General features: G+C 48.7%; 1 protein-coding gene and 1 long non-coding RNA gene across 6 annotated transcripts in view; one reads left to right on the forward strand and one right to left on the reverse strand.

Moving 5' to 3' along the window:
• ZBED4 (zinc finger BED-type containing 4) overlaps positions 1-6,728 on the reverse strand; it is a 48,083-nt gene extending 41,355 nt beyond the window's left edge. The window contains exons 1-3 of one of the 5 annotated variants that reach the window (XM_056797595.1): positions 6,058-6,728; positions 4,998-5,072; positions 20-4,257 (exon numbers count right to left, since the gene is read on the reverse strand). In XM_056797595.1, the coding sequence (XP_056653573.1) occupies positions 4,092-4,257; positions 4,998-5,072; positions 6,058-6,713 (897 nt within the window). In that variant the 5' untranslated portion in view covers positions 6,714-6,728 and the 3' untranslated portion in view covers positions 20-4,091. Of the gene's footprint in view, positions 1-19; positions 4,296-4,997; positions 5,073-5,635; positions 5,758-6,057 lie in introns of those variants that run through there. The other 4 variants (XM_056797597.1, XM_001376024.4, XM_016425538.2 and 1 more) reach the window with 4 other exon arrangements.
• Positions 6,729-6,732: 4 nt separating this feature from the next.
• Positions 6,733-12,508, forward strand: LOC103102120 (uncharacterized). The gene is made up of 2 exons (XR_008911958.1): positions 6,733-11,433; positions 12,048-12,508. It is a non-coding gene; the product is annotated as an uncharacterized LOC103102120 (long non-coding RNA).
• Positions 12,509-17,388: the final 4,880 nt, after the last annotated feature.

Genomic DNA, 17,388 nt, shown 5'->3' on the forward strand with positions numbered 1-17,388 from the left:
CAAGAAACACATATGAGAAAGGTAGATACACATAGGGTGAAAGTAAGAGGGTGGAGCCAAATCTATTGGGCATCAACTGACAAAAAGAAGGAAAAAATGCAAAGGAAAGAGGACTTGCAGTCCCAGATCTCAAACTATACTATAAAGCAGTGGTTATCAAAACAATTTGGTACTGGCTAAGAGACAGAAAGGAGGATCAGTGGAATAGACTTGGCGTAAATGATCTCAGCAAGACAATTTATGACAAACCCAAAGACCCCAGCTTTTGGGACAAAAATCCATTATTTGATAAAAACTGCTGGGAAAATTGGAAGACAGTGTGGGAGAGATTAGGTTTGGATCAACACCTCACACCCTACACCAAGATAAATTCAGAATGGGTGAATGACTTGAACATAAAGAAGGAAACTATAAGTAAATTAGGTGAATACAGAATAGTATACCTGTTAGACCTTTCAGAAGGGAAAGATTTTAAAACCAAGCAAGACTTAGAAAGAGTCACAAAATGTAAAATAAATAATTTTGACTACATCAAATTAAAAAGTTTTTGTACAAACAAACCAATGTAACTAAAATCAGAAGGGTAGCAACAAATTGGGAAACAATCTTCATAAAAACCTCTGACAAAGGTTTAATTACTCAAATTTACAAAGAGCTAAATCAATTGTACAAAAAATCAAGCCATTCTCCAATTGATAAATGGGCAAGGGACATGAACAGGCAGTTCTCAGCCAAAGAAATCAAAACTATTAATAAGCACATGAAGAAGTGTTCTAAATCTCTTATAATCAGAGAGATGCAAATCAAAACAACTCTGAAGTATCACCTCACACCTAGCAGATTGGCTAACATAACAGCTATGGAAAGTAATGAATGCTGGAGGGGATGTGGCAAAGTAGGGACACTAATTAATTGCTGGTGGAGTTGTGAATTAATCCAACCATTCTGGAGGGCAATTTGGAACTATGCCCAAAGGGCGATAAAAGAATGTCTGCCCTTTGATCCAGCCATAGCACTGCTGGGCTTGTACCCCAAAGAGATAATAAGGAAAAAGACCTGTACAAGAATATTCATAGCTGCACTCTTTGTGGTGGCCAAAAATTGGAAAATGAGGGGATGCCCTTCAATTGGAGAATGGCTGAACAAATTGTGGTATATGTTGGTGATGGAATACTATTGTGCTAAAAGGAATAATAAAGTGGAGGAATTCCATGGGAACTGGAACAACCTCCAGGAAGTGATGCAGACCAAAAGGAGCAGAACCAGGAAAACATTGTACACAGAGACTGATACATTGTGGTACAATCGAAGGTGATGGACTTCTCCATTAGTGGCAATTCAATGTCCCTGAACAATCTGCAGGGATCTAAAAAACACTATCCACAAGCAGAAGAAAAACTGTGGGAGTAAAAACACCGATGAAAAGCAACTGCTTGACTACAGAGGTGGAGGGGATACAACTGAGGAGAGACTCTAAATGAACACTCTAATGCAAATACCAAAAACATGGAAATGGGTTTGAATCAAGAACACATGTGATACCCAGTGGAATTGCGCTTCGGCTATGGGAGAGGTGGTGGGAGGGAGGGGAGGGAAGAAAAGAAAATGATCTTTGTTTCCAATGAATAATGTTTGGAAATGACAAAAAAAAAAGAGTCTGCAAAAAAAATAAATAAATAAAAATAAAAGGTGGGGAGCTCCCTCTAGAGTTTCCCTGAAGACTGTGGTCATGAACTACAAGGATGGTTCATTTAAGTGTCTCCAAGCAGAAAGGAAAGGTATTTCAGAGACTCCGGAGCCAGGCAGGAAGCAGGGTACTGAGTGTTGAGTGGAGACCCTTGGGGTCCCCTGTGCTCTGATCTCAGGGATGCCCACTCATCCCTACTCTGGATTCCTGGAGCACTTCCTGTCAGTCCCTCCACAGCATCACCACGAATGCTCTATCCTTAGAACAGGGACCACAGTTCATGGCCATGTCCACAAGGCACTCAGCATATCATCTGGGTTGGCACGTCCCAGCTGATGGACACCAATCTCTCCTCCTTCAGTGCCAGGTCCAGGGGCTATTTGCCTCAGTTTCCTTAACTAAACAATGGGGTTCCTAAGAGCCCCTCCCTTGCAAGGTTGTGGTAAGGGTCCAATGAGAGAATACTTGTGAAGTATTCAGCACTGTTAGTCTCAAAGAGGGCCATGATATCCTCAAACCCATCAGGGCTGCTGGGGATGGGTTAGGGTTACCTGGACTTCTGGAGACTAGGGGCTTGTGGGCTTGGAAGGGCAGATTATATCTTTGTTTTCATCAAACTCTCCCTGAAATGTAACATTTCCTGTATTTACTAAAACAAAACAAACCCTAATTCTGGAAAGGGTTTGCAAGACTGTCCTGGCACAAAAGGACACCTGCTTTCCAGGGCCTGGAGCTTAGACTGAGAATTCCCATTCTCTCACTATTCCAAGCCCCCCCTCTCCCCCCGGCCCCCAAGACCAGGTCTGTTTTGTTGGGGTCAGTGCCGGGAGCTGGTAAAGGGATCTCCTTGGAATAACACGTATCAGTAAACAAAGGGGAAAAAATCAAGATGAAGAGCCCCCTCAAACACAGTGTGACCCCGTTTACAGGTCATCAGCCGGGCCTGCTCGGGGATATAATCCCTGGGATAGCCTTCCTAAAGCAGGGGGAGGGAAGCATTAAACACATAAACCAGACCAGACACCCTCAGATCATTTTCTGCTCTTCAATGACGGCCAAGGGGACAAAAAGGGGGCAAACTGAAACCACAAAAAATGAAATAAAGTCTATCAAACTTGATCCCAAGCACAAAAAGTCATCAATAACTTTTTAAAATTCCAAGTTGAAGAAGCCAACAAAATCCTTGCATCCTGGGGAAAGGGAAGTCTCAGGCATTCGTATTTCATGAAGTGTTCCTTCCACCTGTCCCAGCCCAAGTGGACCAGGAGCCTGCCGCCCCTTTACGGGTCCATGTCGTAGACAGCCCAGATTGCAGCCTCTGGCCAGCCACAGGGACCGTGGCACTGGGGGCCCCAGGCTGTATGCACATTGGTGGAGGAGAATGTACCTTTTCACACATTGGTCTTAAGAATGCGCGTTCCAAATAATTCCCCCGTGGAAGTCCCAAAGCCAGCATTCTCCTGAGCAGAGACCACGCACGCAGGCCTTTAATTCCTATCGGCCTCTGCAGCCTCAGACCTGTAGCCTTGCTGCTGAAGAGCTTGTGCCCAGGGAACGCCATGCAATCAGGAGTCAAAAGGAGTCCAGTCCAGACTAGCCCTATAGAAGAAGTTTCCCTGCACCAACAACCAATGAAATCCCTTCTGCTCCCTCAAGGTTTATCTTCTCTCAAGAGATCCTGGGTAAAAAAGTTTTCTTTCCATGTTTTTTCCCAACCAAAATACTTTAGGAATGTTAAACGAATCTCCCCAAACACACTTTCTGGCAGTTTCCTTTTCTGGTCCACTTCGCAGCCGGAGCATCCAAGCCTGGGCTGCCTCGGTCCAAGCGCCCAGCAAATGAGAGCCTTCTGACACAAACCCGGCTGAGTTTGCCTGCCCCTGGCCAGCCTGGTTCAAACTGGTAGATCACATTCTTTCCTAGTGAGGTGAACGCAAACTCAGGCCTTGTTTACGGGCAGAGAAGTCAACGAGCTGACCGCTGCCCCTTCCTATCTTCCCTGGTGAGGGAGGGTCGGCCCAGGGCCAGAGCCAGGAAGGAGCCCAACCCGAGGTCCGCTAGCCCGAGCCCTCAGAGCAGTGAGGACCCAATGCAAGCCCGGCCTTCTGGAACAGGAGAGGAGAGGAGCTCGTTCAGAGTCTGATAAGGCTACCTTAGTAACAAAGTGCATTCCAAAGCAAGCAAACAGTGCCCAGGGAAGGTCATTCGGTCCCTGTTCTGCCCTGGGCATGTTCTGGGTCAAATACCAGGCCTCGGGATGGTGCCGTCCATTTTTCTTCTTGTTCCCCAAATCGAGGCAGGCCTCCACTCCCCCAGGGACGGCGTCGGGCCAAGAGGGGCCAGAAAGGTGTTCCCGGGCCCTCTCCTCCCCCTGCGCGGGAAGCTGGGCCCAGGTTTTTCCATTTCAGCCATCCAAACTGGCTGGTAGAATAAGTGACCGTCTATCGGAGCACACCCGCTCCCAGTCCCAGCCAAACAAAGACAGACTCAAATCCTCTCTCGCCTGGTCAGAAGGCTTCAAACCCAATTCTGTGGATTTAGACGGAATAGCAGCGAAAAAGAGGGTCCACCTAAGGGACAGGCGCAGGGAGCAATGTCAGCGCAGCGGCTGTGGAGGCAGGAGAGGGAGGTTTTCTTGGAGTCCTCTCCCCCCAAGGGGAGCGGCCCAGAGCAGGCCTGGAACTAAGCCAGGGACCCCGGCCCTTCCGAGGGGAGCACCAGAAAGGGGGACAAAGAAGGGGAACCGAGCTGCACAGGTTCAAAAGCGTGAGAATCAAGTGTGGATGCTCTATCAACGGTTTCTATAGGTGGCCACACCAACAGGTTTTTCCAGCCTGTTCTATAGTGTTTGGCAGGCATGGCCACCAAACGTTAGAAGATTCTGTGCTTTGTTTAGCCGCCTTCACCAAGGAGAGTCCCCAAGTGGAGCCTCCTAAAACACAACTGCGCAAAAACCAGACTCTGGCGGGGCCAATGAAGAGGCATGAAGGGGCCAGGACCTCCCAGGGAAGAAGCAGGAATGGTCTGAGAACCGCCACGCCCTCCTGGCTGCACAGGTGGGGGCCTCCTGGGGCAGAACACTGCATACTGGGCACCATTCTGGGAGAAGGATCCTACCCGGAGAGGCCTGGGACAACACGAGAGCGCATGCGCTTCACTGGCACAGGGGTCCGGGCAGGGCAGCCAGGAAGCACGTGGGCTCGCCAGCTTCAGGGGTCAGAGTCTAGGCCATTACAAAACTTGGGCAGCTCTGGGCCTTCCCACCTGGCGATGCCCGGCGGCTCCCCAAACAAAGGGCAGGAACACTTACTCAGCATCTTCTCCCGGTGCCTCGGCTTCATCGCCCACACTTCTCCACTTTCCCGACCATATGTCCGCACAGGATCTGAAACACCGAGACGGGACGGCGGTGTTAGCAGGGGAAGTCAGGCCTGCGGGCAGGGGAGCGCAGGCTCCAGCCGCCTGGGAATCCTCTGTGCCCTTCGGGGGACCATCCCTCCGGTGGCAGCTAACTTCCTCCCTCGGGTGGGCGAGGCCCCACCCCCAAGCCCAGACCCAACTAGTTGAGACTGGGGTCAGTCCCACTGCCTCGCAGCCCGGCGGACACTTTCTCCCCCCACAGGAGAGCCCCGCTCTTGGGTCTTTATGGCGCTCGCCCCGCCTCATCCCCATGCACCTGCCCCCCGGGGACCAGCAGAGCGTGCCCAGCCTCTTCTCTTTCCACAAGAGGCAGCGATCAATGTCGCTGAAGTTTGTTCCGGATGGGAGATTGTTTGGGGGGGGGGGGCGTTGGGGGTGGTTAAAGACTCCAGGACATGCCCGGGTCACGAAGCCCGGCTCAGGAACCCCCCCCCGCCCCCCACCCAAGGACCAGTATTTCTGTATTTCCCGAGTAGAAGCGACCAGAGAGAACTCCACTTGCTGCCCCCATTCACCACACTCACTCACTTCCTTTCTCCCGGGCCCCCGGACCCCAGCCTGGCCCAGGCGGGCGAGCTCCCCCGGGGCAGGGGACCCCAAGGGATGCACCAACCCCTGCCGGCTGCCCTGGGGCCCACTGCGGGGTGCCCGGCACCGTCGGACTGCCGGACCGACCGACGGAAGGACGCCCCCTCCCCCACCCCTACCCCGGACGCCGAACGGGTCGGGCCGAGTCTGGGTCCGAGCGGGCTCGGTGGGGGACTGCCCACGGGGTCCCGACCCACCCCCCCCAGCGGGCGCCACCTCCCCGCGGCCCAGGGCAGCTGTCAAGGCGCCGGGCCGCGTGGCGGCCGGGCCGGGCCGGGTCGAAGCCGCAAACAATGGGGGCCCGGGGCCCCGGGGGAGGGGGGTTGGAAGCCCCCCCCACCCCCCGCCCCTCCCCCACTCACCTCCGCGGCGGTCTCCGGCCCCGGCCTCGGCCCGGCGGCCCGGCTGCAGGAGGCGGAGGAGGAGGAGGAGCAGCCGGATCCGGATCCCGGTCCCCATTCATTAGCGGCCGCTTTGTCTCGGCCCCCTCCCCCTCCCTCCCCGCTCCCTCCCTCCCTCCTCCGCCTCCTCCCCCGCCCCTCCCGCTCCGCTCCCACAGCGCGCGGGGCGCCCGCGGCTCCAGCTCCGGCGGCCAACCACGGTGGGGGAGGGCGGGGGAGGAGGCCCGGGAACGCGCACGCCCGGCCGCGTCCAGCCGGGGCCAGGAGCCGGCCGTCTTCGGGGGCGCGCACGATTGGGCCGAGGCGGAAAAGGCCATAGTAGGGGCGCGCACGCCTGGCCTCGGGGGAGGGGTTAGGGGGCGGGGCCCGAGATGGGAGCTCGGGCAGGAGCGCGCGCAGGGCTCCGGCCGCCTCAAGATGGCCGCTAGCAGCCTCTGCCGGGGCCTGCTGCGGGGCTCAGCTCGGCCCGTCCTCCTCCATAACTCTCTGCCATGGCAAGGGCGGGAGAAACACGGGGAGACGTGAAGCCAGCCACAGACCCAAAGGCTGCTTAGGTGAGGGTCACAGCAGCTTTGGGGACCGTCAAGAAACGCTAACGTGACGTAAATGACGTACATGTCGTCAGGCCGCCCCACGCTTACCCCCCCTTCCCCCCGCCCTTTCTGTGGCGGAGAATGACGGGAAGAGGCGTCTGGAGAGGGCCGGCGTGTCGTCATGCGACGCCCAGGACCTACGACGTGCGCATGCGCATTTCTCATCCTCGCGTAGGGGCGGGAGAAGGGTTAGAAACGGCCGTCGCGTGACGTCATGGGATAGCTGCCCCACCCAGGGCCATGATTGGTTGGGGAAGATGTGGGCATACACGCAAATTCCTGAGTCCGGAGCGGTTCTCCATCGGATCCTCAGCTTCTCCATCCCGGAAATGGGTTTAGCTGTCAAAGTCCAGACCGCTTCACCGCCGTCTTCTCCTAATTACCTCCCCACGCCCCGGCGGGTTAGCTTTAGGGGACGGGGCACACTCCCAGCACACATTTACACCCTAGAGGAGCCCATGCGGTGTGTTGCCCCCAGACCCACAATAAAACCCCATTTTACAGAAGATCTGAGGCTGAGTCTTCCGAGAACGACCCAGGATCAACTATTATCCCACATCATTTATTTGGTGGCCCATAAGGACACTGTTTTCGGCTCAGACTTAATCCATTTCCTTCTGACCCCCTTTCTTTCCTCTCATGCCTGCCACCTTCCAATACCGCGCACTCTTGGGGGAGGGGTGGGGAGGATTTGGCCTCTATGGCTGGCAAGTTCTTCACTGGCCTCTACGACTGGTAAGTTGCTCGAGCCAGAGGACATTCTGTGTGTTTTGCCACGGGACCCTGTGCTAGAGTTAGTCCTGAGGAAGGAAAAGGAAAGGTAAGCCTTCCTTGTTCTTTCTTGTGACTGGTGCCTCCCAGTACCCAGGAAGGTTGGGAGAAGAGCTGGGAGGAAAGACATAGGAACTAGGCTTTATTGGCTTTTCTATAGGTCAGTATCCCTCAATTCCCTGGGAATTCCTTTTGGGTTATTTCTGCATGTGTTTGGTGAAATTTGAGCCTGATGAGGCTCCTCACTTACTTGATGACTGATTCCTTTCTAACCAGCCTAGCGCTCCCATGGCCCCTCCAACCCTATCACTCGTATCTGAGGCTGGAGCCTGTTATATCTTAGTGAACCCACTGCTGCCCTGTTCTTCCTATCTAGGCCCAATTTTGAGCCCCTGGAATAGAAGTAGAAGCCCTTAACCTTCCTCAGAACCATGGAATTAGAAGTACAAGTTCCTTTCTCCATGACCAACCTCTCCCAAATCAAAGAGAAATTGGGGAGATATTCAGAGAACTCCACTAAATTTGTTGAGAATTTTAAGGTGATGGGTGGTCTTATAATTTGACCAACCTTGGGGCAATGTTAACATTCTTTCATCCTGTGGTACTATAGAGAAGAAGAAGAAAAAAGATATAGGTCTTGGTTCAAAAAATTGGGATTGACATGGCCGAGACCATCAAGCTGGTCTATACCTGCCTGAGGCAGTAGGGATTTTGTGGCTAATCCAGAATTAGTCTGTGGGAAACCACCATGGCAGGGGCAAAAGAAATCATTGGCTTACCTGTCTCATGGAGGAAATGAAAAAGGAGTGAAGAAACAAGAAAAACTTAAAGAGCTTACTGCCCGAACAAGAAAATTCTGCCCTTTTCCAAAGAAGACTAGTTAAAAAAATTAAAAGATGTTCTAACTTAGATCTCAAATCCCCTGAAGGTGCCACCATCCTGGGCATGTGCTTAATTGGCCAATTTGCCCCAGATATCAGAAAATAACTTGAAAATTGCCTATGGGACCTCAGATTCTACAATTTCAACTTTTAGAGACCACTTTCAGGGTGTTTAATAACAGGGGCTGAACCTTAGTAGAGCAAGGAACAGAGAACAGGCTTAAATTTTGGCTACCCTCATATCTAATGCCCAAAAGGGGGGCTTCTGCTTTAAATGTCATTGGTTTGAAGAGTGCCCACAAAAGAGGAATCTTCTGGGCCCTTGTCTAATGTGTGGTCAAGAAGGCCACTGGAGGAGAGAGTGCCATAAGAATGGCCACAAAATGAACCATTGATTTAAAGAGTACCCTCAGAGGAGGAAACCTCTGGGCCCCTGTCATTGGCCAAGAAGGGCACTAGAAGAAAAAGTGGATAATGAAGAGAAGTCTAAGAAATATCTTGAAACTCTCCCTTTGATTTGCCAACTTTTTTATTGGGGAGATATTTGATGAATTTTGAGGAGAGAACTGAAAAAAGTAAACTTTCCTATTAGATCCTAGGTGTCCTCAAAGTGCATCAACATACCTTCCTTCATAGAAGGATAGATATCCTGGAATAGTCAGAATAGGCAATGATGGTGCAAGGAAGTGTTCATTTATGTCTAGATTTTAAGGAGGGAAAAGAAGTCTTTTTAAAAAACTAATCAAATCTCTGATAACAACTCTTAATAAACTGTGTTTCAGAGAAGAGGTTATTGGCTTGTGTGAATGTAGTTCAAACTAATGAGTTTGTGTATTCTAACACCTGGAGGATTGTAACACACCTCTACAAAACCAGTGGAAGGTCCTTTTGGGGGAAGAAAGTCCTCCTGGCCCTCTTTAAGATGCCCCTCAAAGCCTCAGTCAAGCTTAGCCTTTTTTTTTTAAGGTTTATTTTTTTCCCATTTGAATAAGTTTATTTAGTCAATTTAGAACATTATTCCTTGGTTACAATAATCACATTATTTCCCTCCTTCCCCTCCACCCACTCTTCCCACAGCCAAAACACAATTTCATTGGGTATTACATGTGTCCTTGATCAGAACCCATCTCCATGTTGTTGTTTACACCAAGATGTTCATTTAGAATCTACATCCCCAATAATATGCCTTCAACACATGTATTCAAGCAGTTGTTTTTCTTCTGTGTTTCTACTCCCACAGTTTTTCCTCTGAATGTGGATAGTGATCTCGTAGATCCCTCCAAGTTGTTTGGATCACTGCATTGCCACTAATGGAGAAGTCCATTACGTTCGATTGTACCACAGTGTAGTTCTGCTCCTCTCACTCTGTATCACTTCCTGGAGGTTGTTCCAGTCTTCATGGAATTCCTCCACTTTATTATTCCTTTGAGCACAATAGTATCCCATCACCAACATATACCACCACAATTTGTTCAGCCATTCCCCAACTGAAGGGCATCCCCTCATTGTCCAATTTTTGGCCACCACAAAGAGCGCAGCTGTGAATATTCTTGTACAAGTCTTTCTCATTTCTTTGGGGTACAAACCCAGCAGTGTTATGGCTGGATCAAAGGGCAGATAGTCTTTTATTGCCCTTTGTGCATAGTTCCAGATTGCCCTCCAGAATGGTTGGATCAATTCACAACTCCACCAGCAGTGCATTAATGTCCCAACTTTGCCACATCCCCTCCAGCATTCATTACTTTCCTTTGCTGTCACATTAGCCAATCTTCTGGGTGTGAGGTGATACCTCAGTTGTTTTGATTTCAAGCTTAGCCTTCTTGAGTTGCTCTAAGGGATGTTCTTGTAGACCCAGAACAATTCCTTTGCAAACCAACATGCCATCTAATGCAGCTATGCAGGGGGCCTTACACAACCATGTTGATGCACATTTCCTCAAGCTTGACTCTCTTGGCCACCTAACTCCATACAAGGGGACCTTGTCTGTCTGGGAACCTGGAGGGCTGAGAGTGCAGAACAGTTCAGCCCAGGGTGGAAAGTGCATGGAGAGTGACAGAAATTAAGCTGGATGGCATATCTCTTTGCAAGATATCAACCTAGGAGATTGAGAAGAAAGGGACGACTCCTCACACATCCTTTGTAGGCTCTTACAGGCAAGGACCCTGACCTCTGACCAGTTAAACAGAGAAACATCTTTCCATGGATGCCCCCCACCACTGGGGAGAAGGCCCCAAATTCTGCCATGTTTTCTGCCTCCCTAGAACTCCCTACTCCATAGGGCATTAAGAACAGGTCGTGTACCCTCTAGGTGCTCAATAAAGACTTCATGCATGAATGTATCTGTCACTTCATAATATTTGAGTGTCCCCTTTCTAGAGCACGCTTTGTACCAGGAATGGGGGGATGAAAAGGGCCCTTCGCCCCTAAAATTCTCTGACTTTCACCTAATAATTCAACTCCAGTACTATGAAAGGAAAAAGTTTCCTATACAGTAACAGAATTGTCCAGGCCTATTCTATAGCCCAGTCATTTCAAATATCAAAGGATTTAAATAACAGAAAGCTTAATTAAATGTCTACTATGGGCTAGACCAGTGATGGCAAACCTTTTAGAGTCCAAGTACCCAAACTGCAAACTTAACACTGCATCTGAGTCCCCTGTCTTGCCTCAGACAGGGGAGGGAAGAAGCATTCTTTTTTTTTTTTTAAATAAAACCCTTACCTTCTGTCTTGGAGCCAAGGCAGAAGAGTGGTGAAGAAGCATTCTTATTGGGTTTCTAGGCAGAGGGGTGGGTGATGGGAGAAATGTCGTCAAGCTGAGTGTGGAAAGGGGGAGGGGAGCAGCCTCCTCCACCACGTGTGCCATAGGTTCACTAACACAGGGTTGGTCCGTATCTTAGGCACTAGGGATATGGATGGAACCCACTCAGGATCCTAGGCAGAAAGTGATGGGGCAACTAGATAGATGAGAAAACTCCAGGAGGGAGAGGTAGCAGAAAGGCAAGAGCGGAAGGTTTCCTGGAGATATCCTGATGTGGACTTTCAAGGCAAAGGACTATCTGGACAGCCTGGGATGCCAAATCTCCAGCCTAGGTAAGGCCCTAGAGGAATGTAGGGAGGCAGTGGAGTTGGAGGGGAAATCAAGGGACAGCCTGCAGTCCTGTTTGACAGGAATGTGGATTGTGCAAAGGGGAGTTCATATTTTGTCCTGTAAACTACAGGAGGCAATGGACAGTTTGAGTCTCTGGATAAGAAAGGTTAGTTTGGTTTTCCTGTAAAGGATGGATTAGGGAAGGGAGAAACTTAGAACCAGGCCACTTGGGAAGCAGATCTTATGGTCCTCTCCAGCTCCAGCTCCTCCCTTCCACATCTAAAATCATGAGAAAAACTCTGTTGGTGCTTCTGTTTCCTGCATTTACACACACACACATACACACATACACACACACACCTCCCATGGGGTTCTACTTGTTACCCCTAGACTGAAATTATCCCCTCTGAGATCACTTGTTGATCACCTCAGGCCCCTATTGGCAGATTCCTCTGCAGCCTTTGACACTGGCGCTTCCGTCCTTCTGGAATCTCTCCTCCTTGGGTTTTTTGGGACACTGCTCCATCATAGTTCTCCTACATGTCTGACTACACCAAAGACCCTTACATATCTTAAGTGTGAGCTACTCAAACTATCTTTGCTTTGTCCTTTGCAGGTACGAAAAAGTCTGCAGGCCCCAAATTTCTCCTCTGTAAAACCAAGGGACTTGGACTAGATGAGCAGCCTCTGATGACTGACCTTGTAGCTCTGTCATCATTGGCTCCAATTCTACATACAATCTTCCACAGCTCTGAATACATCTTTGTGTTCCTGGAAAACCTTCTGGTTCCCCATGGCTTCCTGAACCAAACAACTGCTGATTACAGTATCGTGAACTTTCAGCAAGGGCCAGACAGATTCACAAGTGAATTCTTTCAAACTTTTAAAGAATAATTAATCCCAATACTGTACAAGCTATTTGACAAAGTAAGAAATGAAGGAGTTTTACCAAATTCTTTTTATGACACAAATATGGTACTGATACCTAAGCCAGGAAGACTAAAAACAGAAAATTATAGTCCAATTTCTTTAATGTACATAGATGCAAAAATCTTAAATAAAATACCAGCAAAGAGACTACAGCAATATATGACAAGGATTATCCACAATGACCAGGTGGGATTTATAGTAGGAATGCAAAGCTGATTTAATATTAGGAAAACCATCTGCATAATTAACCATATCAACAACCAAGCTAACAGAAATCATATGATTATCTCAATAGATGCAGAAAAAGTCTTTGACAAAATATAACACAACACTCATTCCTATTGAAAACACTAGAAAGCATAGGAATAAAAGGGCCTTTACTCAAAATAATAAGTAGTATTTATCTAAAAACATCAGCAAGTACCATCTGCAATGGGGATAAGTTAGAAGCCTTCCCAGTAAGACCAGGAGTGAAGCAAGGATGCCCATTATCACCTCTACTATTTGACATTGTACTAGAAATGCTAGCTTTAGCAATTAGAGAAGAAAAAGAGATTGAAGGAATTAAAGAAGGCAATAAGGAAACAACTCACTCTTTCAGGATGGAATACTTAGAGAATCATAGAAAATCATCTATAAAGCTAATGGCCATAACTTTAGCAAAGTGAGAGGATACAAAATAAACCCACATAAATCATCAGCATCTCTATAGATTTCCAACAAATCTAGAGAACTTGTAGCAATCTCCCTCCTCCCAACCTTGCCAGCCTCATCACACAGCAGGGTTCACTCAGTCTGGGTGCCAGCCAAACTAGACTATCATCCTCTCATCTCTCAGTTCCATGCCTTTGCTTGGGCTTCCCCCCTTGGGCATGTGAGGGGGGTAGCACCCTGCCTTTAGCAGGTATAGTAGATGTAGACTATCCAGGGGCTCTTGCATGGCATTCAGGAGAAGCACTTCAGCCCTAGCTGGGAAAAGGTGACAATGATGGTGTCATTGACAGAAAGCTCCAGAGAGGGGTTTGATTCTGTCTTTTCTATAGTGTTATGCCCACCACCAAAGGGTGCCAGACCCCTGGTAGGCATCCTTCTGGGCTACTCCCCCAACTTTACACCCAAACTTGCAGGTTGGGTCCTCAGAGAGTAGCTGTCCCTATTAACAGCATACTTAGCTCATAGCAAAGGTGTTTACTAAGGTGGAATGGTAGAAACATTCCATCCCCAAGCCCACTCTCACAAATAGCTAGAGGGCCAATGGGGAAAGGCAGCTCAGACTTACCACTGGGCTCTAAGGAGCACGTCTTATCTACATTTTCTCAGGACAGGACCCATGTTACCTAAGAAGCACGGGCAGAATCAATACAAGGTCATTTGGGTAGGGAAGTGCTGATAATTGCCCTATAAAGGATGGAGCTTCTCATGAAAGCTGTGTCTATCTGTGGGAGAGTAAGTCCCACATTTGGGGGAGGAGGAGGGTTTGCTATCAACTGGCCCATGGAAGCAATAAAAGAGTTGGTCTCCGAGTCAGGAAAACCAAAGTTCAAGTTTTGCCTCTAGCAGACAAATCTTGGCCAGATGCCCTGACACCTCTCCAAAGGATTGGGTGCAGAGCAGGTGGGCCTGGACTTACACAGGTGGAGCAATGGTGGTTATTGTTTTATTGAACCCTACTTGTCATGAGGACAGGCTCAATGGGGAGGGCCTCAGGCTTCCATAAATCCACAGAGAATTCACACATTAGGGTCCTTCCTTGCTGCTCCTAATGTCTTGCTGCTAGTTTGACACTTGGACTGCTCATCTCTCACCTAATTACCAGCATAAGATTTCCCCATCACACAGCCTGGACAATGATTTTTCTGATGTCTCTGGCTCTTGCTCCTCACCCTCGGTGCTCCCATTGCCCTTCTGAGATCCCAAACGATTGCTGATGATCCCTAGTGTAAAAGGGTAAAATTTAGGGTTGAGACTGAATATATTTTTTAGTTGGTCACCAGGGATTTAAATCCCAATGAAATACTCAAGTCAGAATGGAATTTTATGGTGGTTTATTTATAATAGAAGGAAGAAATTAAGAATGAGGGAGAGAGAGGGAAAGGGGAAGAAGATCTGCTCTGACCCTGCCTGAGCCAGGGGGAGTTCAGAGGCCTCAGCCAAAAGGCCTTCCCAGAAGATTAAATCTAGCTCGGCTTCCAGCCGTGAGGCCTCCTCCAAGATGAGGGGCCTCCTTGGAGGCTGGTGCCTCCAGAAAGGTCAAGGAAAGGGGGAGTCAGCCTTAACACTCACCATGTGATTGTCTCAGGGAAGCAATCTCAGGCCTCATGCTAGAGCTCCTCCAAGTCAAGTTCCACTGCCCAATTTCCCTCTCACAGGAAGTGGCACAAAATATAAAGGCAGTTCTTTACATCACTTCCTGTGCCTTACATGTACCAATGGTGGCTTAAACTTGGCTTTAGACAGCCCAGGGGGTCAGTCAGTTGTTTTTGATTTGCCACTTGCTAGCACACAGGGGTCATAGATCTTCCTCCCCCACACTTAATCCTTAAGTGGGGGTGTCTACATTCCTTGTTGCTAAAATTCTGAAGACTAAGCAGGGTGGAGTAAATCTAAAATTCACACTAGTCATTTCAGTGTCAGTGACTGCTCTGAAGCAGGTCCCTGGCATCTCCCACTTAGGTGATCCCCATTGTACCAGCAATGATGGTAAGGGGACATGTCAATAAGGCCAGCATTCCTGGGAGGGAGGCAGTGGGGCAGGCAGGATCCAGTGCCCCTCAGAAGGTGAGCCAAGACTACCCCTCCATTTCTCTTCAATGTCCTCTCCTCATCCCCCTCCTCCTATCTTCTTTCACTTTTGTCTTCTTCCCTTACTCTTTTTTTTTCCCATTTTAGAAGCAGCTAGGTGCTTACTGGATACAGTGCTGGACCCCAAATGAGGATCAGAGCTCAAATCTTGCTTCAGATACTTACTAGCAGTGTGACCCTGGGCAAGTCATTTAACCATTGCGTGTCTCAGTTTCCCCATCTGTAAAATAGGGATAATAATAGCATCTATCCCAAAGGGTCAAGTGAGCTATGCAAAGTATTTTGCAAACTTTAAAGCACTATAGAAATACCAGTATTATTAAAAACCTAGTTGCAGGGGCCATGGTTAGGTGGAAGAAACATGCCAATTCCCTTTTCCCCCTCTTTCCCAGACAAGCCTTTCATAAGATTACAAGGCCTTCCATCACTCCTTCTAAGGAGCTCATTCATATTCATGACAAACTACCCAGGCTGGGACCTAGATATTAGCACAACTGATTCCCATGAACTTCTAGTGCCATCCAGGTGGTAGAAGGGGCAGCCAATAGAGAGCTAGTCTCAGAGGCAGGAAGACATTCTGGGTTCAGGTCGTTCCTGGGACACATCCAACCTCCAACCCTGAACTTTATGTGCCAAGCAGGATCTGATTTGCATTGGAAAAGCCAGGTCAGGGAGAGAAGCCTCCCGAGAGGCTGAAACATAAAAATCCTAACATGGAATCAAAGCATGGTCTCCCCAGGTCTTGCCAACCTTTAACCATGCAGACTCGCACAGTGTGATGTGGCAGGGACTACCCTGAGACTGCTCCTCAGTCGTCTGGAATGGGGTGGCTCAGGTCAAACTGACTGGGCAGCAGAACACCCAAGGGCTGCTCAAAGTGCCCCAGGTGGTCCTTAGCAGATACGGTGTGCCCTGGGGGGGGGGAGTAAGAGGCAGAAAGGGGCAGGGAGGGAGAACCCAGCACCCTTTTCCACAGACAGAATCACCTCCAGGCCATCCTCATAGGGTCCCCTCTCCTCTCTGATGCTGCAGGTTCCCGACTTTATTTCTAGCAGACTCTCGGCTTCTGTCCTGCACCAGTACTTCCCCACCAATCAATCCCACAGCATTGATAGACTGACCAGATGGCTAGAATCTGACTGAACCAAGATCATATTCTGGACTGAAAAAGGTAAGTATTTACACTCACTTACCAAAGGATGCTGGGGCCTGGGTATCCCATGTATGGCAGCAGCTTATCTAGATATCTTTCATACAGATGCTGCCCTCAGCCAGAAGCACTGACCATGTGAGGTCATCTTCACACAAGGAGAACACTAGCTCTGAAATTAAAGGACCCGAGTTCAAATTCCACCTCTGACAATAACCTCATGACCTTGTGCAAGTCACCTGGCCTCCCTCACTTTTCTCCCTTCTTAAATAAGGGGTTGTACTAGCTGGGGTCTATGAACTTGGTACACATATTTTAATATGTTTTAATATTTTAATAAACTATATTTCAACATGTTTCCTTTGTAACCCTATATATTTTGCTGTATAATTTAAAAACATGATTTGAAAAGGGGCCCTCAGTATTATCAGACAGCCAAAGTTTAAGACCCCCAAAAGGTTAAGAACCTTTGGACCAGTTGGTCTTTGAGATCCCTTCTGGCTCTATATCTCAGACCTCTCTTGTGTAATTTTATGAAACCCAGGAATTCTTCTCTTCTACACTGGGGCTACACTCCCCCCCCAATATATTTGTATTCCCTCTCACCCCACAAAGAGCAAGTCTTCCTGACCCTGTAGAAGTTGAATTTTCCTATCTCCATTCAGACCTGAAAATACTTGATAAATGATAAATTCATTCCTCTTCAGGTGAATGGCATGGACATGACCCTGAGTCCTGGGAGTGGACCATATGATTCAGTTTGCCAAATTGGGTAATATAGCAGCAAATTGAATCTCTACTCTCTGAGGTCCAGCTGGGCCAGTGGAGAAGATGTGACTCACATTGACTAGAGGGAATGAATAGTTGGGTTGCAACCACTGTCAAAGATTGTCTGCATAGAAGTGTACTGTAGGGAGGGAGAGATAAGAGTTCTCACCCAGAAAAAAAAAATCACAGATAATTGAAGGGTAGAATATTATTGTCCTTATTATTACTCTCTCCCAACCTCCATCAGCTGGAAACTCTAGCTCAAGATCATGAATGCCTTCTTCATCATGATAATTCTTCCTACCCA

This window comes from Monodelphis domestica, chromosome 5 (assembly GCF_027887165.1).
Source record: "Monodelphis domestica isolate mMonDom1 chromosome 5, mMonDom1.pri, whole genome shotgun sequence".
In the NCBI taxonomy this organism is placed as follows: Eukaryota; Metazoa; Chordata; class Mammalia; order Didelphimorphia; family Didelphidae; genus Monodelphis; species Monodelphis domestica.